This window comes from Mustelus asterias, chromosome 3, assembly GCF_964213995.1.
Source record: "Mustelus asterias chromosome 3, sMusAst1.hap1.1, whole genome shotgun sequence".
Lineage (NCBI taxonomy): Eukaryota > Metazoa > Chordata > Chondrichthyes > Carcharhiniformes > Triakidae > Mustelus > Mustelus asterias.
Window position 1 is genome coordinate 105,659,011 of NC_135803.1, and position 24,184 is coordinate 105,683,194.

The 24,184-nt window shown below is 40.0% G+C and overlaps 1 protein-coding gene across 4 annotated transcripts in view; it reads left to right on the forward strand.

Moving 5' to 3' along the window:
- Positions 1-24,184, forward strand: part of LOC144491513 (acylamino-acid-releasing enzyme-like) — a 207,588-nt gene that overhangs the window by 65,008 nt on the left and 118,396 nt on the right. For 2 of the 4 annotated variants that reach the window (XM_078209418.1, XM_078209417.1), the window contains exons 19-22: positions 7,993-8,183; positions 9,032-9,134; positions 9,978-10,084; positions 10,544-10,624. In XM_078209418.1, the coding sequence (XP_078065544.1) occupies positions 7,993-8,183; positions 9,032-9,134; positions 9,978-10,084; positions 10,544-10,624 (482 nt within the window). Of the gene's footprint in view, positions 1-7,992; positions 8,184-9,031; positions 9,135-9,977; positions 10,085-10,543; positions 12,028-24,184 lie in introns of those variants that run through there. The other 2 variants (XM_078209419.1, XM_078209420.1) reach the window with 1 other exon arrangement.

Genomic DNA, 24,184 nt, shown 5'->3' on the forward strand with positions numbered 1-24,184 from the left:
TCATGTCTTTCTACAGTGCAAACCTTTATCTACCTTGAATTAGGTTTGCCATTACCTGCCCATTCTCTTACCCAGTGTTCGCCTACGTTATTCTTCTGCTTTGCTGTGCATGCTAATTTGATGTCATGAAATTTTGACATTGCTTCCCTTATTAACATGACTGGATCACATGTATATACACGAGAGTTCCCAATACAGACCTGTGAGCTGATCATCTTCATACTCTACTGGTCATTTTCCCCAGATGTGTTAATTTGTCATCGTCTGTATTCAATTGTAAATATAGATTTTAGTCCAGTGAGCCAATTAGTCATTAATTACGCAGCTTTTATGATCTTTGAAAGCTCCACATGAGGAGCATTTTCACTAGAAAGTCTGCCTATATTCTTGGAGTGAAGATTTATTATATTAGATCCTGTTGGTTGGTCATTCCTTACTTACTCTGCTGTAATAATTCAGATTCATTACATACTCATAACGTGCTTGTGGTTTTTAATATTGTTTTCAATTTTCAAAATGGAATATTTAATTATTTGGATAAAGTAAACACGAAATGAACATTCCACAAGGTTAAATGAACCGTAAGCATTATTTGAAATCGTTAAAACATTCAGTCATTCTCAGCAAGAAAATAATATAATGTGATTCATCACCAAGCAGTTCTTGTAATTGGTTTTTCAAAGGTACAAATATACAGATTTATCTTTTCTTTTAAGTCTATTTCTTGAGCAGTGAGAACAGCATTTGAGCATGTTAATGTTAAAATGATCTATAGAACAACATTTTTCTCTCTAATCAAGCATTAACACTGTCAAATGTTGTTAATGTCTTTGTACTATGCTTGATGCATTCATAATGTGCAAACTTAGCAAACATTGCAGTGCTGAATTACACCCAGCAAAGCAAACACAGATCCACTAATGTTAGAATATGCCTATACTGCATTGACTGAAAATCCCAGGTTTAAATCATGGTCTGCTCTAATTCAACATATTTTAGCAAGCATATCTGGGATGTTACATTTTATCTTAACATCCCTTGATTAAAGAGGTGTGAATCAACAATGTTTCTCACTCGCGATCACTACCCTGTGTATATTCATGGACTGTGTGTTCGGCATTGGATATAGTTTTGGCTGTTACAGACCACATGGTCAAATTGCTATTATTGCATTTGAATGAAGGATGGCCACCATTCAAGATGTCAAGGGCAATGTGTTCAACCACTGCTGAGCAGCAAATAATAGAATATTCAATTGTAGAGCGAAAGTCGTAGAGCCCGGGTCAAAATACATCATATTCAAAATGTATATAGCTGTGGTGAGACAGCATCTAGATAGAGTACTGTGACCAGTTCTAGTCACTAAGACACAATAGTGAAGCTCAAACTGTGAATCTGGTGCAAAGGAAAATCACAACTCTGATTGCTAAGTTAGGTGACTAATTTTGAAGAAATTAGGGAGAGTTGGCTTTTCAATCTTGAAAACTTCAGAGGTGAACCTTTTGGAGTATATACAGTAGTAAACAGAAAAAGTGAATTTGGAAAATGATTTCAAACTAACGTCAAGGAGGCACAGGCTCAGATTAGTGATTGATATCCTGATGACCTTCACAAAGAGTGATTGGTATTTCTGATGAACTCGATTAACTAATGGAATTGAGAAACATGATTCATTTAAGAACCAATTGGATGTTCTTATATTGAGATTGTAAAGTCTTTTTGGATGGATGAGCAAGAATAGACCGAATGGCCTTCCTGATCTGTAACATCATCATTTGTTTACTAAAACAATTGCAGTTGTAGTAAATGGAGTTGGTTAATTCACAACATTTAGGTGGCCAGATGGGACATTTTCTAAAATCCTCTAAGAATTGGAGGAGGAAACTGTTGATGTTTTGATATTTTTCAGAGCTGTATTGAGTACCAGAGAATAATAAAATGTGGGCCCAATGTTCAAAAAGAATAAAAGAGCTGGCAATTAAAGGCCAGTTTATCTGACACCTGTGTGGGATAACATGTTTGAGGACTGTAAATGCACATTTAATGAGTATAAGTATTCTCTTATACTCTTTATATATAGAATCGTAATAGGAGCAGGCCAATCGACCCGTCGAACCTGCTCTGCCGTTCAGTTTGATCATGGCTGATCATCCATCTCAATGCCACCTTCCTGCACTATCTCCATATCCATTGGTATCATTAGTAGCCAGAAATCTACTGGTTTCTGACTTGAACTTGCTCAAAGACTGAACTTCCAGTCTTCTGGGGTAGAGAATTCCAAAGATTTACCACCCTCTGAATGAAGAAATTCTTCCTCATCTCAGTCTTAAATAGCTTGCCTCTTATTCTGAGATCATGTCCCATGGTTTTAGACTCGCCAGCCAGGAGAATCATCGACACCCACTCTATCATGTCCCGTAAGAATTTTGTAAGTTTCAATGAGATCACCCCTCATTCTCCAGGGAAATCAATGAATACAGAACCAGTTTCTTCAATCTCTCTTCATATGACAATCCCACCATCCCAGATATTAATCTGGTGAGCCTTTGTTGTACTCCCTACATGGCAAGTATATCCTTCTTTAGAAGGAAGGACCAAAACTGAGCATAGTATTCCAGGTGAGGTCCCACCAAGGCACCATACAACTGCAGCAAGACTTCCTTACTCCTGTATTCGTATCCCCTCATAAAGAAGGCCAACATGCCATTGCCTTCCTAACTGTTTGCTGCACCTATATATTAGCTTTTAGTGATTCATGAACAAGGTCACCCACACTTCCCAATCTCTCATCATTTAGGAAAAATTCTGCCTTTGTTTTTTCTAAAGTGGATAACCTCACACTTGTATTCAATCAGCCTTGTTCTAGTCTGTCCAAGTCTTCTGGAAGCTTCTATGCGTCCTACTCATAACCCGTGTTCCCAGCAGTTTGGTGTCATAAGTAAATTTGGAAATATTACAATTAATCCCTATAGCCAAATTACTTATAAAGTTAGTGAATAGCTGTGGATTTAGCACTGATCTTGGCAGTACTAGTAACAGTCTGCTATCTAGAGAATGAACTGTTTATTCCTATTCTATGCTTTCTCAATCCAGATTACCATGTTCCCAATCCCATATGCTCTAATTTTATTTAGGAAAGCTTTCAACAACCCCAAATGCACCCTTTCCACTGGTTCTCCTTTATCTAAGCCACAAGTAACATCCTCAAAAAAAGCTCTTCACAAGTTTGTCAAACATGATTTCCCTTTCATAAATCCATATTGATCCTGCCCAATTTTATCATTCATTTCTAAATTAGAGTTATCGAGCTCCGACAGCACTCAAGAAGCTTGACACCATCCAACGCAAAGCAGCCCACTTGATCGTTACCCCTTCCACAAACATTCAATCCCTCCACCATCGATGAGTAGTGGCAGCCATGCGTACCATCTACAAGTTAGATGTAGGAACTCACTAAGGTTCTTTAGGGAGGATCTTCCAAACGGGAAAGGAAATGTAAAAAAATCAAGATGTAAGATGGCTGTGGGAGTGAAAGTTGGGGATGAGGCTGTGTTGCAAGAGAAAGACAAATCAGTAGAACATATTTAAAAACCCTGTACCTAAATGCACACAGTATTTGGAATAAAGTCAATGAGCTGACAGCACAAATAAATACAAATGGGTTTGATTTGGTGGGGATTACTGAAACATTGTTGCAGGAGGGCCAGGACTGGAAGTTGAATGTCCAAGGGTACTCAGTTTTCCAAAAGGATAGACAGATGGAACAGGAGGTGGTTACTTTATTGGTTAAAGATGATGTCAAGGCTGTATTAAGAAATGATATTGGTACTAAGGGCCAAAATGTTGAATCAATCTGGGTGGAGATAAAAAACAAAGGAAAAAAACTCCTTGGTAGGAGTAACCAACAGGCCCCCAAGCAATACTTCCAAATTGGGGCACAGTATAAACCAAAAAATAATGAGGGCTTATGAGAACTGCACACAATAATCATGGGTGACTTTAACATGCATATTGACTGGATTAATCAAATTGGCAAGGGTAGCCTTGAGGGAGATTTCATAGAGTGTATGAGGGATTGTTTCTTAGTGCAATATGTTATGGAGCCAACCAGGGTGCAGGCTATTTTAGATTTAGTATTATGTAATGAAGAAGCATTGATAAGGATCCTCCTGGAAAGAATGATCACAGAATGATAGAATTTCAGATTCAGATTGGGTGAGAGAAGACAGAATGTCATATCAGAGTTTTTAGCATTGCACAGAGGTAATTATATAGGCTAAGGAAAAGAGTTAGCCAAAGTAGACTGGGCACAAATAATTGAGCGTAGAACAATTGCGAAACAATGGTGGATGTTCAGGGCGATATTAAATACCTCTCAGTTAAAGTATATTCCTGATAAGAAGAGGAATTGTGAAAGGAAGAAAAGCGTTCCATGGCTAAACAAGAAAGTCAAAGGGGACATAAAGGCAAAAGCTGGGCTATGTCATGCTGCAAAAGATAGTGGTAAGCTGGAGGATTGGGAGAACTTTAAGGTTCAGCAAAAGGTTACTAAAAATAAAATCAAAAGAGCTAAGATGAACTACAAAAGGAAACTAGCAGAAAACACAAGCACTAATACCAAAAGCTTCTATAAGTATATAAAGCAGAAGAGAATAGCTAAGGTAAATGTTGGCTCTCTAGAGGATGATACTAGTGAGATAATAATGGGGATCACAGATGGCAGAGGCACTGAACCAATATTTTGCCCATCTTCACAGTAAAGAATAATGAACATTTTCCAAAAACTGCAGTTAATGCAGAGGAACGTGGTACAATAAGCATCACTAGGGAAAAAGTATTGAATAAACTAATGGGATTGAAGGCCTGATGGCTTGCACCCTAGGGTATTAAAGGAAGTGGCAGCAGAGATAGTGGATGCATTGGTTGGGATATTTCAAAATTCCGTGGTTTCTGGAAAGGTTCCTGTGGATTGGAAACACGCTAATGTGACGCCCCTGTTCAAAAAGGGAGGGGCAAAATGTAGGAAACTATAGGCCGGTTAGCTTGACCTCTGGTGGGGAAGTTGCTGGAATCAATCGTTAAGGAGGAGATGGCTGAACATTTGGGAAGACAAAGCTCAATCCACCATTGACAGCGTGGTTTTATGAAGGGTAAGTCATGCTTGACAAACTTGCTAGAGTTCTTTGAGGACATAACCAGCACGATGGATAGTGGGGAATCTGTGGATGTGGTATATCTAGGTGTTTGACAGGGTGCCGCATAAAAGACTGATCCAGAAGGTGAACTCATAGGGGATTGGGAGTAGAGTACTAGATTGGATTGAGGATTGGCTGACTGATAGAAAGCAGAGGGTCGAGATAAATGGGTCTTTCTCTGGCTGGCAAGCTGTAAGTGGCGGACTGCTGCAGGGGCCAATAGTCAGATCTCAATTGTTTACAATCTATACAAAGAATCTGCAAACAGAGACAGAGTATAAAATAGGTGGGAAAGAAGTCAGTGAAGAGGAGATCAAGATTTTGCGGACGGATATAGCTAGGCAGGGAGAATGGGACAAAATATGGCAGATGGCATTTAATGTGGATAAGTGCGAGGTTATTCAATTTGGCGGAAAAAATAGAAAGGCAAATTATTATCTAAATGGAAAGCAGATTCAAAATGCATCTGGGCAGAGGGATCTGGGTGTCTTTGTTCATGAATAGCAGAAAGTCGGTATGCAGGTGCAACATGTGATAAAAATGGCAAGTAAAATGTTAGCATTTATTGCAAAAGGACTGGAGTTGTTGCAATTGTGCAGGGTTTTGGTGAGACCACATCTGGAGTACTGTGTCCAGTTTTTGTCTCCGTATTTGAGGAAGGATGTGATGGTGTTGGAGGCAGTTCAGAGGAGGCTCACTAGATGGATTCCGGGAATGAAAGGGTTGATGTATGAGGAGAGATTAAACAGTTTGGCCTTGTACTCGCTGGAGTTTAGAAGGAAGAGAGGGAATCTGATTGAGGTAAATAAACCGTTCCAGTTTAACAGAGATTTAACCGTCAGGCAAATACTCAGATAGTGAATTTGTAAATCGTACCAAAGTTTATTGAATAAAGGATAAAATAATACAACAATACACTTATCAATTAGCTAGAGAAGCAAAAGAACAAAAAGGTGTACTTATCAACGGTACACGACAGACTTGGACTTCAAATGGATGGCCAATCCAAAAGAAGCGGCAAATGATCTTGACCCTTCTCGCTGACAATTTCAGAAGGAAACGACAATATCTGGGGCCTATACCAAAAGGAATTCTGCCTTGTGCCAGGGTGTGGAGATGCCGGCGTTGGACTGGGGTAAACACAGTAAGAGTTTTAACAACACCAGGTTAAAGATTAACTTTGTGCCAGGATACAGTGCTGCATTACCTTTTTTCATGCCAACAAGAATCCTACCTCTGTCCCCGAGAAAACACAATAGAGAGTCCTTTCACTTGGTGTACGCGAATAAGTTGGTTCCCAAACCCCTCTTTTGTACCTAAATCTGGCATCACCCCACCTTGATCCAAAGTTATTGCTAATAGCCAATTGGTCAATGTTGTAAGGGTTAATTTGCAATGGACAATGGATTTCTTCAATATGTGTTCCTTATCTCAATACTGGATAGACTCCTTATTCATTAGGTCTAGTATTAAGCTAATCCAGTGGGGGCCCCGTCAGAATAATGCAGTTGCTTCCAACAGATACTCTCAATACATGTTTAAAATACAGACAGGAATGTTGGTAGAAAAACAGAAATAAAATCCAATCCTTTCTAACCACTTGATTAAATATTTATTCTTCAATTAGAATCATCGAAGTGGTACTAATAATAATCATTAGTTGATGGTCGGTTGCTACTTTACAATACTCGAGTGTAGTGCATGAGTGTTATATAGTTTGGCAGCAGGTGTTGAAATCATAAAATGGTTCCTTTTGGATAAGATGTTAGTACAAAATGGTGGCTTAACTTTGTTGGCCTACTGCAGAATACATCTGTTTACAGAAGCATCTAAAAGTGGTTAATTAAGCAACCTTAATCCTTCTAAGATAAAGTCTAAAATATAGGCCATCTTACACCTTATCCGGCCTGGCTATCTCCACTCCATCTGACGAAGGAGCTGTGCTCCGAAAGCTTATGGTATTTGCTACCAAATAAACCTGTTGGACTTTAACCTGGTGTTGTGAAACTTCTTACTGTGTCCACTACCATAGTCATTGAGTTCCAGGTCATTACCATTTGCTGTATAAGCAAGTGCTTCTTCTCATCCTCTCTGAATCTTTTGTCTAAAACCACTGTGTCCGCCAGTCCTTATACCACCAGATAATGGAAACTGTTTTGTCTACCTTAACTAAACCTGTCATAAGGTTGTAAATTTTCCCTTGGTCTGCTTGCTGCTTTCTCCAGTTTAACATTGTGGCTAAAATCCTTCATTCCCTATGAACAAAGTGACCTGACATTCTCATAGGAGAAGACTGGGGGGAGGGTAAGGTTTGGAAGAAGATGAAATAAAAAAGCTCCTTTGATTGGATATTGAGCATAGGAATAAAGGCCCGGTTTTGTGCAGACCATGCTTTAACATTTGTAATCGCTGACTGAAAAGTGGAGCGGTTTTAGTTTAAGTAACCAGTACATTGAGTTTGTGTTTGAATGTAAATGTTGCAAAAAAAAGATTGCCCATCTCAAAAGAAAGTATATTGAACTCAGAGTAAGGGAGATTGACCAATAAAAGGTTGTGTGTGTAGTCTCACGGGATTGTGTTGAGTCTTCTCCTGCAATTCATTTGCTTTTCCTCAACTGTCTGGGGAAGGTAGTGACTGATTCCATCCTATTACTGTGCAAGACCTCACTTGTTTGATACCTTTTAATATGCTGCCTTCCTGCTGTTGTAGCACAAAGTAAATAAAAATCAAATAGTTTATTATACAGTGTAATGCTATTTATTGTAATCAAAAATTAAATATTCATTTTCCTTCCAGTTTTCAGCAGAATATGTGCTGAATACAGAACTGGTTGATGCTTCGAAGGCCTTCATAATTGGTGGCTCACATGGAGGTTTTCTTGCTGGTCACCTGGTTGGACAGTATCCTAAATTTTACAAGGCCTGTGTGACCAGAAACCCAGTCATTAATATTGCTTCCATGCTAGGAACAACAGATATCCCAGACTGGTGAGTACTGATTTCAAGGAGGGGGGAGAGTGTCTTTTTTGATTATATAATGCTTTTTTAAAAAATAGTTTTGTTTCTTTCAAACCTTTTAAAAGAGTAATTTTTCATTATTTAGACACCAGTTTTGTATTAATTTAAAAAAAAATCTATAAATTCAAATTTGATAGTTTCCACATTTACATTGGGTTAGCAGTTTGCTTCCATATTATTTGCAATATATCCAAGTTGATCTCCAAAGGTGTTGCATTGGGGACTTGAGGTCAAATATAGTTTTTGGATTAAATGAGATTAGAAGATGAGGGTTAATTGGATCCAGCGATGCATTTTGGACCCCATTTTGAAGTCACCTGTTCTCTCATTTTCTTCATCTGTTTAATTATAAACCATAAAGTAAATTTTAAAAAAATAGTATCTTGTGTTTTGTATAAGGAAGTAGATAAAAAATATTACATATTGGGAAGTAGAGTTTGTTAAAGTACAGAAAAATGAACAGCTAAGGGTCAAAGCACCACTCTGTTTATTGCCTGTAATGTACCCAAGGAATAAAGTATGAGAGATCTTAAGAGCTTTGTGCTGTCTACTGTAGACTTCAAGTGCAGTGATTCTATTTGTATCCGGTGTGTGTGAGAGTGCTTTATTCTACAGCTGATCATTTGAAGTTAGCATTGTATTTTTTTTTAAATGGCATTACTCAACTTGGATTAAGAGACATAAATAATACAGCATTGTGGGAATTTAATGCGGCAAAACTAGAACAAATAATTTAAATTCAGAATTTTATCAATAAATTAAGCTAAAATATTGGTGTCAATGCATTACCAAACCTCAGAAGCTATCTTGTTTTTTAGGTGTATAGTGGAGGCTGGATTTGAGTACACAGCTGGTCAGCTTCCGACTCCCGCTTTGTTGACAGCAATGTTGAGCAAATCACCAATTACATATGCTTCTCAAGTAAGTAGTTTGCAATTATTTTTCTTTATCATGTGTTTGATGCATTTGATCATTTTTATACATATTTATAAATTGAAACGGATAAAACCATTGATGTTTTGGGGGGGCATATCAGTGTGAGGGGTGTTGGTTCTGCTCAATGAGCACCATCTCACTTTTGATCAGTGTTTAAGCACTATCAGGTCAGGACAGCACCAGCCAGACTGAATATTGCTCCTATCCATTGGAGTAGTGCACTTGCCTTATTTCCCTCTATTTGGCACTCTTATAGGAACTAAATGAAATTCTTAATTATGGACAGCTTTATGTTCTGGGTCATTGTCCATTTGTTGCTCAGAAACATGGGCCAAACTTGTACCATGAGGATCATTATAGCCCACCAATCCTGGCAGGGCTCAAACCCAGTCTGACGGGTGATGGGGAAACTTTCCCCTCGTTCTCTTCTGCCCTCCTTCACATTGCATTTTTGATAAATGCCTGTAGATTAATTCCATAATGGTGTATGCTGTTTACTCTAGTCATTTAGTTGAGTATTGGTACCAATTCTTCTGAAACAAACATCTGAATAGACGGTCTGTTTCTGAGCGCTAGGTGACCTAAGCCCTGTGTACCTAATGCATTCATAGATTGGCAGATAGTTGCAATGGATTAAATTGTTATTTTGCCAAAATCACAAATGTTTATTTATTATACAATGTATGCCAGAGCAGACTGGCTGATAGCTGTGACTTTTCTCCTTTTAGCATTCTTTAGCATTGTCAGCAGTTGAGAAGTGAGGCAGACTCTACCTTTTAACTCTTGTTTTCTTGTTCTATATGAGAAATAATTATTTGCTCCCTGTAGGTCAAGTCTCCAGTGTTGATCATTCTAGGCGAGAAGGACAAACGGGTTAATCCCACTCAAGGCCTCGAGTTCTATCGAGCACTGAAAACTAGAGGTGTTCCTGCAAGGTATGTTTAAAATTAAAAGAAAAGGAATGGGAGCTCTTGTTAGGGACAGAAGGAATCGTTTATATATTTAAGTGGTCGCACGATTGCTTTAAGAGCAGGCCACAAGATGTGATGGTGACATCATCGGGGTGTTTCACAGCCTCCTGCCTTCGTTTCATTTTCTGCTCTGTAAAACCAACATCTCCTACAATAAAACTGTTGTTATTTTGAATCTGGGAGCTGCAGACCATATCCCCTTTAGCCCGTTATTCAATTAATGTTTTGCCCGCCAACCTTTGATTCCATTTTATCTAGTCTAGATCTTTTCCGTAGATAATTATTTTGTCCTTAATGTACTGTTACAAGCTCTCCTGCTTTGGATTTTTTTCACCTACCTTTTTACATCATGAATGTACTAGTGAGAGTGTTCAACTGTTTGTTTTACGTTTAAATTAATAGAGAATTATTTTCTTTTTCCAGATTGTTATGGTACCCCGATAACAACCACTCGGTATCCAAAGTCGATGCAGAGGCAGACGGATTCATGAATATCGCGCTCTGGTTTGTAAAACATCTCTAATCCTGATTCTTTTTGAGAAGGCAGTCATTGTGACATCATGCAACATGAATTACTGGAGCCGTCATTGATGATCTGATACGTGGCAGCAATCAACAGTCAGTGAGATCCAAAAACAAAGTGATTACCTCGAGCAGTGCAGAAACATGTTTTGTACGTTCTACTGTAGCCCTTTGCAGCCACAGTATAGAGATGCGTTTCACACTGAACCAGTAGCCAGAGTTTCAACTATGAAAGAGGAAGGATTTGCTGGAACGTCCAGGAGCTCTACTCCAGGCAACGCATGATTACTTAAGTTGTTGCCAATCATTTTCTTTAGACCGTGCACAGTAGTCATCCTATTCTGCAATATGGTTTATTATATAATATAACTTGCATTTAATTAATTTATTTCCTGGTCTTTTTCCAGAATTAACTTGATGCTACATTGCCATTTGCATCACGCCAGGTAGCTTAGGGTAATTATTTAATGGATTGTTTAATGATACCTGCAAGAACTTCAATTCTCCTGCTGCACAATAGTAAAAAAAAATCTAAACTCTTTTTTTTCTTTTTAAGAAGATCTATAAAATGTATATAGTGATAAATAAATAACTGACAATTCAATCTTGGAATTCTAATTCTCTAATATATGCTCTTACAATTTGTGAATTTAGAACTTGAATTTATTTGGCCATTAACAGTAATCCATTGTCCTCTTTCTCTCTGTCAGGCTACATATTACTCTCTGGTAAACCCTCACAGGTGGCATCACAAATTCCTTTAAAATATTGCTGTTTCAATGCCCTCTGTGTAGCAGCAAAAATCTCAAGTGTAAGGAACACAACACCTCCAAATTAACGCACATGACTTTTCATCACTGGATCTAAGCTAGAGAAAGCATTTGATCTATCTGTACACTTTATACATTGTGTGAAAGATGTTTTTTGTCTTGTATTGCACGGCAAAAATCTACTTAAAAGTTTCTAGATTATTGTAAATGATAGAGTTCATTATTGTGATTGTAATTTAATATCAGGATTAATACGACACTCATAAACCACTTAAACTCTGCTCTTGGTTCTTATGTTGCCACTTCAACCCTAGATTGGAAGATAGGCATGTAATTGCTCCCAGCAATTCTTCTCTATTCTTCTCTAACTGTTCTGTGAAAATGACTGGCCACTGATCTGAGAATTAACTTTTGTCAGATGAAGTATAGGTGGATGGATAACACCTTCTATGGACGGACGCATGAATTCATGATGCTTCTGTGCAGGTGAAAATCTCTTCACGTGGTGCAAAAGTGTACCTTGGTGATTTCTATGACTCATGACTGTTAAAATCAGGATTATACAGAGCTCCTTTTAAATGTTGTCAATAAATCCGGAAGTTTTTGTGCCCACTACCGACTGTTCGTTCCTTTGGCTCAGGTCACCAAATGCACCGCGATGAAAGAATTCTTCTAATGCATTCTTAGAATTAATCTTCTACACTGATGTGAAGGATGTACATACATCCCAAAGTTTTAATCAATAAATGTCTGGAAAAGGAGACACTGGAAATCTTTGGGCACAATTGTGAAGCAAAACACAGGTGAATAGTGTGGGTGGGGAGGAGCCTACTATCTCAACTCTTTTAGTAACTGGATGATAGAACAAGGATAGCTGCACTTAAAGTCTAGCTGTAGGAAAATTGTGCTGATGTAATTGGGTGTGGTTGGGACTGGTAGAAGATTACTTAAATCTACTATAAAATTGATTTTTAAAAATCACTCGTGCTTGCAGCTGATTTTTTCACATTTAAACCTCTGGTTAAGCAAATGTAAATCACAATTACAACTGATCCCAGTGGCACAGAATAAATGCCGGAAAGCGTCTTGTGTTTTGTGTTTTAATTTTAATTTAGCTTGATGATAATGTGGCCTAGGCTTTGTGATATTTTCCTCTTCAGTTTTCTTTACGCTTGTAAAAAGCTTCTAATGAGCCTCTTGTACTCCGTCAGACATGTACCAGAGCTCAAAACAAGAAGCAGCGACCCTAGCAGTAGCAGCAGCATTACACATCCTAAGCTCGTGCATGCCAGTTCCTGCCTGGCCAAGCACACACTGAAAGGTTCTCTGGTCTGCTTTTCCTGCACACTGAATGACAAAGAAAAAATGATTTGGTTGAAATGCAACTGAGTGTTGAGAAGTCTTTTTAAACAATGAAACAACCTACATCTTAAGGTGCAGTAGATATTGTGGTACATAGTTTCATCCTGCAAATAGATAGGCAGCCAGATTGTAAACTGGCCAGTGTTTAATGTCACACTTTTCACCCCAAATTCCCAGTAGTGACATGAAATACTGAGTCTTCCACTGGACACATTTTGCCTGTACTAATAGTAAAATGCTCTGCCAGAGGCAGCCCTGGTAGAAGAGAGGCGGGGAATCTGGGTGTGTAGCAATGAGAAATACAGGAAATCCCTCGCAGGGAGTGGAAAGGCACAGAGGAAATTGCCAAGGTGGCACAAAGAAGTGCCTTGGGACCTTGAAACAAACACTAACTCCTGTCATTGATTGAAAGTCACCTTTGCACATGCACAAAGGAGGTGATGGGATCGCCAAAATGGCGTCAGTAGTTAGTTGCTCCTTCCTTACGTGGAGTCCCAGCTGCAATATCAGTCTACACATGGGTGCAATGAACTGCTGTTAGGCAAGCTGCTGGGTGGAGAGTCACTGTCTGCCTATGCACACCATAAAAATAATTGCTCCTGTCTATAATCTGCATCTCATGCTAACACAATATTTACAGAGTCTACTGAGTACAGGGAAACATTAACTTTATTTAGAAATTACCTACTCTGGTTTCCTGACAATGAAGTCTTCAAGAGAGAGCAAGATCATGATCGTGAGATATTGCATCACTTCCTATGATGGTGTATACTGTCTCATCAGAATCACAGAATATTACAGTGCAGAAGAGGCCCTTTGGCCCATCAAGTCTGCACTGATGCATGAAATGCCCTGACCTGCCCATCTAATCCCACTTGCCAGCCACTTGGCCCATAGCCTTGAATGTTATGGCGTGCCAAGTACTCATCCAGGTACTTATCAAAAGATGTGAGGCATCCCACCTCCACCACCTTCCCAGGCAGTGCATTCCAGACCATCACCAGCCTCTGAGTAAAAATGTTTTTCCTCAAATCCCCCCTAAACCTCCCACTCCTCACTTTTAACTTGTGTCCCCTCGTAATTGACCCTTCAACTAAGGGGAACAGCTTCCCTATCCACCCTGTCCATGCCCCTCATAATCTTGAACACCTCTCTTCAGAACTTAAATGTTCCATCCCAGACAGCATCCTGTTATTAGCATATCTCAGTTGGAATTAAGCCCTTATATTTCCCCCAAGTATCTGATTCTCTCCATTGTACTACATCTCCCCCAATTATCTGACTTCTATATTTGTTTTATAGGAATAACTGCTCTGGTGATTGACTAGTATACCCAAATGGGTCCTCAGCTCCTTTGGAGGAGATTGGGGATATGAATTCTGTGAGTGATCTCTCCATTGAGCAAAAGGTGAATTATTAGAAGAATCTGGTTCACCAGTCTGGTAGCCATCTGGGTTGATAGATTAATGATGTGGAGATGCCGGCGTTGGACTGGGGTAAACACAGTAAGAAGTTTAACAACACCAGGTTAAAGTCCAACAGGTTTATTTGGTAGCAAAAGCCACACAAGCTTTCGAGGCTCTGAGCCCCTTCTTCAGGTGAGTGGGAATTCTGTTCACAAACAGAACTTATAAAGACACAGACTCAATTTACATGAATAATGGTTGGAATGCGAATACTTACAACTAATCCAGTCTTTAAGAAACAAAACAATGGGAGTGGAGAAAATAAGCGTTCTCCAAGGCGGCCTTCGCGACACACGACAGCGCAGAGTCGCTGAGCAGAAACTGATAGCCAAGTTCCGCACACACAAGGACGGCCTCAACCGGGATATTGGGTTTATGTCACACTATTTGTAACTCCCACAGTTGCGTGGACCTGCAGAGTTTCACTGGCTGTCTTGTCTGGAGACAATACACATATTTTTAGCCTGTCTTGATGCTCTCTCCACTCCCATTGTTTTGTTTCTTAAAGACTGGATTAGTTGTAAGTATTCGCATTCCAACCATTATTCATGTAAATTGAGTCTGTGTCTTTATAAGTTCTGTTTGTGAACAGAATTCCCACTCACCTGAAGAAGGGGCTCAGAGCCTCGAAAGCTTGTGTGGCTTTTGCTACCAAATAAACCTGTTGGACTTTAACCTGGTGTTGTTAAACTTCTTACTGTTGTTGGATTAATACAGCATCTTTTGATCTGTTTTAATTAGATGACTGATTTGATGTGTAGAAGGTTGCTTCTGTGTGACAACTAGTGCATATCTGTTTTGCCTCACCATACCATTATCTGGATGAGGTAGGATCATGGGTGTGGTGTCTGTTCAACCAGCTTTTCATAGTGAGGTTGGTCTCGGATCCAAGCTTGCATTCCTGGTTGCAGTCTGGCAGATTGCTTGCTTTATGATGTTTCTTAAAGTTGCATGTTTGGCTGGAACAATAGTTATCCACTTTCTGCCTCACCTTGTCCAAGTCATCAGCTTGTAAACACAAGTGTGTGTAGGAAGTTGAGTACTCAATCTTCTTTCCATTAGAAGCTCACATGGTGCTGGACCGTTCTGGAGTGCAGTTGAACGATGACTCAGAAGTGCAAGTTGGATGTCATCATTTTTCTTCAGTAATGCTTTCACTGTATGTACTTCTCTTTCAGCTTCACCATTGGTTTGAGGATATCTTGGTCAGCTGGTAGTATGGACAAATCCATATGATGCTGTGAGCTCTTTAAAGTATTCATTGACAAATTATAGTCTATTGTCTGAGATTGCAAGCTGATATTCCATGTGTTGCAAAAATCCTTCAATGATGCAATCACTGCTTCAGGAGTGTGACCCTATAGTTGCTTTGCTTTATCTGTCTTAAGTAGTAGTCTACTTTATAGTAGATCAAGAACATCTTGCCTCCTGTGTTTGTCCATTCCAAGACATTCCCATGACCTTGAAGGAAAGGAAGATGACATCAACAGTTTACTTGTCTCTTGACAATGAGTAGCACAAGCAATATAGCTTGATATCTCTTCCAATGATTCTGAGAAACCTGGTCACCAAACAGAATATCTTGCTCTGGCCTGTCATTTTGCGAAACACAGATGTCCTTGGTGCAACATTGCAGTATATCGAGTATCAGAACTCTCCGAATGACCAATCTCTTGCCATAAATGAGTAGATCATCAACTACGCTGAGGTATTTGCTCTGTTCTTGGTACTGGTTCAGAATGTGATTATGTGGCATGTATGTTAATCAATCTTTGACACAATACTCTTTGACCTGAACACACTATCAGATTCCTGGACATCTCTGATTCCATTCAGTCATTAAGTTGTTGTGGTTGTTTTTATCTCTCCATCAAGGGCTACAACACCTTGTTTGGGACTTGCCATTGGGATACAGAGCAAAGCTCCAGGGGTGTGCGGTTTTGTGGAACATACCATGTCTTTGCATCAAACCTCATCATCCTCAGTCTGAATTCTTGTACTTGAGGCATTTTTGTTAATTCCTTAGAATTTGGGTTTGTGGTCTGTCGCTATCTGAAGTGGAGTCCAAGAACATAATCTGTACACTTTTCATAAGGCCATGTAGCAGCTAATACTTCCTTCTCCATCACTGCATATTTTTGTTCAGTTTCTGTCAGTGAATGGGACATGTAGTAAACTGGTCTACAATTTCAGTGCATTTATCTGAAAAAGCACTGCTCCCAATCCTGTAGCAGATGTATCAGCAGTAATAATAGTGGATAGTTCTAGGTCATAGTGAGCTATCAGCATCTCTTTAATCTTCTCAAAAGACCTTTGTTGTGCTTCCTCTCAGCACCAGTCTTGTCATAAAAATTGATGTTTGCTGTCTCATTCCCAACAGCTAGATTGGGCAAGAACTTTCCAATTTGGTTTACCCATCCCATGAATCTGGAGCTCAATCATGTTGCAAGGAACTGCAAACTCTTGTGTGGTTCTTGTCTTCTGTGGATCAACTCTGACACTGGATGCATCCACAATATGCCCAAAGAACTTGACATTCGACTGCGAGAATTCCCATCTGTTGTAAGCCCTGTTGTAAATCCTGCTTCCTGTAGGTGTTGCAGCACAGCTCACACTCTGATGTCATGTCTGTCTTGAGTAGGTCTATGGGCTCAGGACATCATCCATGTGACATATGACTCTATCCAGTTTAACTACTATATCTGACACTATCCTCTGAAACATTTCTGGCATTGACGTGATGCTGAAGAGTAGTCTGTTGAAACAAAACCTCCCAGAGTAATAAAGGTTGTGAGCAACTTAGACTCTTCAATAAGAAGTAATTGCCAAAAAATACTTTTTGCATTTAGCTTTGTGAAGATTGAACTCTATCTCAATTTAGTTAAAGTTCACATTTGCGGATGACATAGTATGAACTTTATGTTCAACCGCTTTGTTTAGTTGGGTAAGATTTACATAAATTCTGATAGATTCTTTGGGTTTTGGCACTTGACCATTCCCAAGCACCAGCTTTTTTAGTTCTATCGCAGGTGAAATAACCCCTTGCTTCAACATAGAATCAATTCCTTTCTTTACCTTTGGCAAGATTAAATGAACTTATCTCAATGTAAGCAGACACATTGGTTTTGTTTCAGACGAAGGGTAATGTGAATGCTATCTTCAACTCTTAGTCTTATAAACAGTTGTGGAAATTGGGCTCTGAAGATTTTTTGGCTGATTTCGGCCTTCTGTTCTGCAAATAAGATGCAAGTGAGCACAAACCTTCCTACTTAAGCTCTGGTTTAGTATCACACACATAGTTTCTCTATATCTGGTAAAGGCTGGCATTTAGTTATCCCAGGACCTTGAGTTCTGTACCTCCTGGGCCATGTAGTTAGTCTTTTTGGGTGATGCTGAAGAGAACTTTTCTTTCCTGCAATTCAGCATCAGAAAGAACAAAACTGCTGCATCTGTGTCCTAACATAAAGTGTATCTTGTTTCCCTCAATTAGAATATCAGCGCTCCAGTAACTTTCATTTGGTTCTTGGAACTCTCCTAGAAAAGATATCTCAATATCATTGATATCTTATACTTTATGGATGTTGCCACCTTTCAAGGGCTTCTCTTTTTTGTTTATTCTGGACAGGCTTCTTTCTACGACACACTATCCAGAAGTAGTTCTTGCCTCTGCAAAAATGGCATTTGGTCTCTGGTGAGATCATTTTCACACCTGTGAATTTTTTCCCACCACAACAATTAGAATTAGTTGGGGAAGTTGATGGATGCTCTTCCTGCACCCGTTTCTCCCACCGCCCCCCCATGCTTTTGTCTAGCCACTTCTCTACTTTTAAATTGAACATATTCTACTGAGCCAGCCGTTTTTGGTACATAGTTATCCATCATCCTGAATCACCAATTGATTTTGCTTCCTGACCTCAGTTTGTCTGCTCAGGAGGCAGGCCCTAGGGGGAATTTCACAGCCGGGGACTCATCATTTGTGGGTGTGGCGGTAGCATACACAGAGACTGATGGGGTGCCAGCAATGATTGGAAGGGGGGTGGGGCGTGGCAAAGGGTGTGTGATGTTGGTGATGATCAGTGACGAGAGTTGGGGGAAAGGCCACAGATATCTCCGTGGTGAGCCAGGTGAAATTAACTTTTATTTCCATGATCGGAGTGCCCTTTAGAAATGGCACCCCAATCTCAGTGGAGCCAGTTCCTGGCTCTAAGTGCCTCCGCCTTGCCATAATGATAGTACAAACTGCGCCCACTCTTATTTTGGCAAAGGGACAAGATCTGGAGAGAAAACCGACCTGTGGAGCTGGAGATTTCCAGGCCGGTTTTCTCAACAGAACTGACACTCGCCAAATTCTCATAAGATTCCACCCCTAATATTCTTGGTCTCATTCTGCTGATATTTACAGAGTCTGCTGAGGTAAGGAAAACATTAATTTTGTTGAGAAACAACTTACTGTGGCTTCCTTGCCATGAGGTCTACAAGAGAGAGTAAGATCATGATGTACACTGACTTATTAGCATATCGCACAGTTTGAATTAACCCCTTATCAACCACATAGTTGTGCCCTATTGCAATTTTGATCTTCACTTCAGGCAAAATTCTGGATAGTGGATAGCTTTGAGGGAATTTCCAGGCATTATCTCCAGGGACAGGCCCCAAATGCAGTGTTTTTTTTTAGGAATCTCTAGAGAAATGGAGGGGAAAAGCCCCCACTCACAGAACAGAGATTCTACAAGATTGCAAAGTTGACAAAACATATCCTGAACTAATGCTTAGATTTTGCACTCATCAGAGCAGATGAAATAATGCCAATTTCAAAGGAAACAAATTTATACTGCATGAGAAAATAGTGCTGATTGGTTGGCAAGTTGACTCTGTTTAATACTAAAAAAGCAAAATGCCTGGACATGCTCCTTTTGCCTGCAGATGACAGGTCCTTCCTTATGAATATAGATAGTTTCTAGCAAACGTATGTGAACCATATTGCAGTATCGCTTTGAGTTTTTAAAAACTGCATTGACCCGAACCTCAAAAGTAAGTTTGATATTAATGAAATAAAAGTGGAAGCATTATGATCCAAGTGTGAATATCATGGAACTGAACAGAGATGCCAGATTGAAAGGCATTTTCAAGTTCACACAAAATATACATATGTCCCTTCAGGGACCACCGCGTTATCAAAGTTTTTCATAAGAACATAAGGTCACTTCATAAAATAAGTATCAGGAGTGTTATAAATTTAAAGTGGAATAGCAGAGACTTGGTGATGCAGAAACCAGAAATATTATACATTTTCAGAACTGATCAGCCTATTAATTTTTCAGAGCATAATTTATGGGACTAACGAGAAATCAATGCCAGTTTATTGCAAGTGTCAGCAGGACTTTATGAAAAGTGTTCCCCAAAGGAGGAAAACGGCAAAGACTATAAATACACCCCAACACATCAAATAGACATTGATGGCTGTGTTATATCTTTGAAAGAGCCAATTGCTGTGCCCTTGTAGCCTTTTAATGTATCTTTTAAAAATTCTTTATTCAAATCTCTGTTAAAAGTTATAGCTCCTGCTTGATCCCATCCATGTGCTAACAACATTCTGTGTTCAAAAAGTAGTTCTACAAACCTCTTATTTTATTTGGGTATCATAAATCTTCCTTACTGAGACATTGACCATTTACTTTAATATTGAGCACCTCTGCTGATCTGCTCACACAGGTTGAATCATGGTACTTAAAAAACGTAAGGCAAAGCATCAGTTAGCCCTTGAAGCATAGCCCCAATCCTTTATAAAAGTTCCTCACATATCCACCCAACTGGAATGAGGCAACCAAATACAGACAAAACCTGCCAGGACAATTAACACCTGGAAAGTCACCAATCCACAATTTTTATTGACATAGGGACTAACCATCAAGCCACAGGTCAGGCAATTACCTGAGACACTTTTCAACAAATTTATCCTCTGGCTGATTGGGGAACCTTTCTACCCACTATCTTAATCTGAGGCAGGCCTTCAGGTTCTTTCCTTGTAGCCAAGAGCCAGAAATGCAGGCACAAATATAGGCACGTTACTTGTACAAAACCTTCTTCAAATGTTGTCACAGTCTGCAAGTAAATTCCTGGACAGTACATAGATACATCTCTGAAATTCGACTGGAAGGCAACTGAGACATATCTGTTGCAATCTGGGTGAGGCAGAATTTCCCCTGCCCCATATATGTGCCACAGATTCCATCCTGAATGCGGACCAGTTATTTGCATATTGCAGGTGGGAGCCTGCATCAGGGGAGGCAATGGCATAGTGGTATTATCGCTAGACTATTAATCCAATCGTCAGCTAATGATCTGGGGACCAGGGTTCGAATCCCGCCACGGCAGATGGTGGGATTTGAACTCAGGAGCAAATATCTGGAATTAAGAATCTACTGATGACCACGAAACCATTGTCAACTGTCAGGAAAAACCCATCTGGTTCACTAATGACCTTTCGGGAAGGAAAACTGCTGTCCTTACCTGGTCATGCAACTCCAGAGCCACAGCAATGTGGTTGACTTTCAACTGTCCTCGGGCAACTAGTGATGGGCAATAAATGCTGGCCAGTTAGCGACACCCATGTCCCATGAATGAATATAAAAAAAGAGTGGTATAACTGGATCCCTGTCTCCATCAAAGCAGGGGTTCAAGAGCAGAGCCAGCTATTGTGTATGTGGAGCCACATCATTAGCTTAGGACAAATGAGGACATCCAAAAACATTCCTTTCAACATCAGCCAGTTCTCTGAAAACAATTAGACTTTTAAAGTGTAAATCTCACTTCATTGGGATCTTAGCAAAGCACAGGCATCCCTTGCTGCCGGGACTGGTCGGGCGCACAAATGGAGGGAACAAGATATCTGACAAATTTCTCCAATTGGATAGTGCAATAATGAGCATGTTATCCAAAATTCAACCCTTACCCACCCTAGTACTGATACTGTCCGTAAAGTCTTCAAATCCAATATCTATGCAGATCTAAATATTGCTGCCTATAATCAAAATGGAAATGTTGTTTCATTAAACATACATAGATGTTTTAGTGGCAATCAACATAAAATGTCTTTGTTTCTTAATTGTAAAATAGTAGATAGCAGGAATTAGACTACCAACTGTACTTTATCCATTGGGCTAGTGTTTAAGTCCGTTCAGTAGCAAGTACCGTTATAGAATTCATAGAATCCCTACAGTATAGAAAGAGGCCATTCAGCCCATCAAGTCTGTACCAACCACAATCCCACCCAGGCCCTATTCCCATAACCGCACACATTTACCCTGCTAATCCCCCGACACTAGAGTCAATTTAGCACGGCCAATCAACCTAACCTGCACATCTTCGGACTGTGGGAGGAAGCCCACGCAGATATGGGGAGAGCTTGCAAACTCCACACAGGCAGTGACCCAAGGCTGGAATTGAACCTGGGTCCCTGGCGCTATGAGGCAGCAGTGCTAACCACTGTGCCACCTTGCTGCCCATATTTAAGAAATAATGACATGAGAGTGATGGAGTGATCTTCTGTGTGGCAGGCACAAAGGTTGATTGTGGGTCCTTGTTGGGGTGTTAAGGCTACAGAGAAGGAGTTGTTCAAAGATATGCCAATCTGGTTTCCTTGTTTAATATTCTTTGTTAACAAAAGGTTTTAAAGTGATATTTTAAATGATTTTAAAAGAGAGATTAATCTTAAATCAGAACTATGAAGAAGATCTTCAGCAAAGTTGTCCTCAGAACATATAAAATGAAATATAACTGGAGGAACATTGATTGGATGTTTGTGTTAGCCAACTGTCTTAGCCAGCCAAAATATAGAAGATAAATTAGTCATCAGTGTAAATGATATTGATGATTATCCTTTAGCCCACTGCGTGTCTTAAGCTGATTATTGCATTGTTACTTTATCATTTCACTTCTTTGTTAAGTAAATATCAGGGTCTTTTCAGCCTGTGAGATCCCATCATTTAATATTTCCATCTTTCTGAATTGAATGAAGTGTATTGTGACCGCAGAATTGATGCCATTTTGTCCAGTTATGAAATGGAAAAAAGAATGTAAAGTTATGGGACAAGCACTCTTCCAAAGAACCAGCATTAGTGTACAATGGGCAGAATGGCCTCCTTTGGCATGGTAGGATTCTATGAATTAGGTTAATTGGTACCTGTAGGCCAAGCTAACCTCTGACAGAGAAGAACAGGTCGGCATACTTCTCTGGTCCATGTGCAAATATTAAAACAGAACCTTAAATGGCCAAACTGTCAAAATACCACCTCCATGGATATGGGGGTGGGGCCTGGGTGGGATTGTGGTCGGTGCAGACTGATGGGCCGAATGGCCTCTTTCCGTACTGTAGGGTTTCTATGATTTCTAACCAGCATGTCTTTTGGACTGTGGGAGGAAACCGGAGAACCCGGAGGAAACCCACGCAGACACGGGGAAAATGTGCAGACACTGCACAGGCAGTGATTCAAGTTGGGAATCGAACCCAGGTCCCTCAACATGTGAGGCAGCAATGCTAGCCACCGTGCCGCTACTCTTGTATATTCAGAGCAACTGAGAGAATTTTACATTTAGAAAAGTGAAGAAATAATACCATTAGTGCACAATTGTAGATATTTTTTGTATTCCAAATACCCTCCATCGGTGTACACTGAGCAGCAGGCAATAAAGTGAAGCCTGTTATGCAGGAACACAAACCCGCCATACGAGGGCGAGTGTAGGGCATTGGTAAACATTTCTTAATTAAACATTGGATCTTGATGGATCCAATGTCCAGTCCAATACAAAAAAAGGAAATGGTTTAGTTTACAGAAAAGGAATTCAATTTGTATGTAAATTCAGCCAAATCACAAATTCTGATTTAAGCAAAACTCAGCAAGAAGTCTCACAACACCAGGTTAAAGTCCAACAGATTTATTTGGTAGCAAAAGCCAAAGTGGCTTTGTGAGACTTCTTACTGTGTTTACCCCAGTCAACGCCGGCATCTCCACATCATGATTAAGCAAAACTGCCAGCTATGAACGAACCTGAAATCAAACTCAGTCCCAAGCCAAGATCTGAATATCTGGAATTACTGGAAGAAGAGGTATAAAGTTTTTTTTTACAGTTTATTTATTAGTGTCACAAGTAGGCTTATATTAACACTGCAATGAAGTTCCTGTGAAAATCCCTGAGTCGCCACACTCCAACGCCTGTTCGGATACACTGAGGGAGAATTTAGCATAGCCAATGCACCTAACCAGCACGTCTTTCAGACTGTGGGAGGAAACCGGAGCACCTGGAGGAAACCCACACAAATGCAGGGAGAACGTGCAGACTCCACACAGCAGTGACCCAAGCTGGGAATCGAACCCTGGTCCGTGGTGCTGTGAAGCAGCAGTGCTAACCACTGTGCCACTCTGAAGTATATATAAATAAGACAGGGGGAAGCTGGAGGGGTCAGTGCAGTGAAATATAATGGGAAAGGCCAGGAGCAGAACACTACACAAACTATTATCTGCTCTTTTATTACCTATATTTCATTATTATCCAATTTTATTCTGTTTCAAAGGAATTTCTTCACCATTTGTTTTGAGCCACAGAACAACTTATAGGGGGGGTGATCGTACCAAAAACAGTCTAACTGCTGAACGAACGAGAAAACGGGAGAGTTTCAGAATCGATTATTGGGCAAGTTAAAAATAAGCAATCTTATTACACTTAGTCACAAATAAGTGGCAGGATATGATTCTCGTCAGTAGGGGGAGGGACAGAGCCTAATCTCACCGGTGAAGCCGACCACTGAGCTCCAGAGGCACCATTGTGCAGGTGCCCCGATCTCCCAGTGTACTGTGTCCTTACAGTGTGCTCGGAGAACTCCTGTCACTACCCCCCACCACTCCCATGGACATTGGACCTTGCCACCGATCACTCCATGTCTTCCT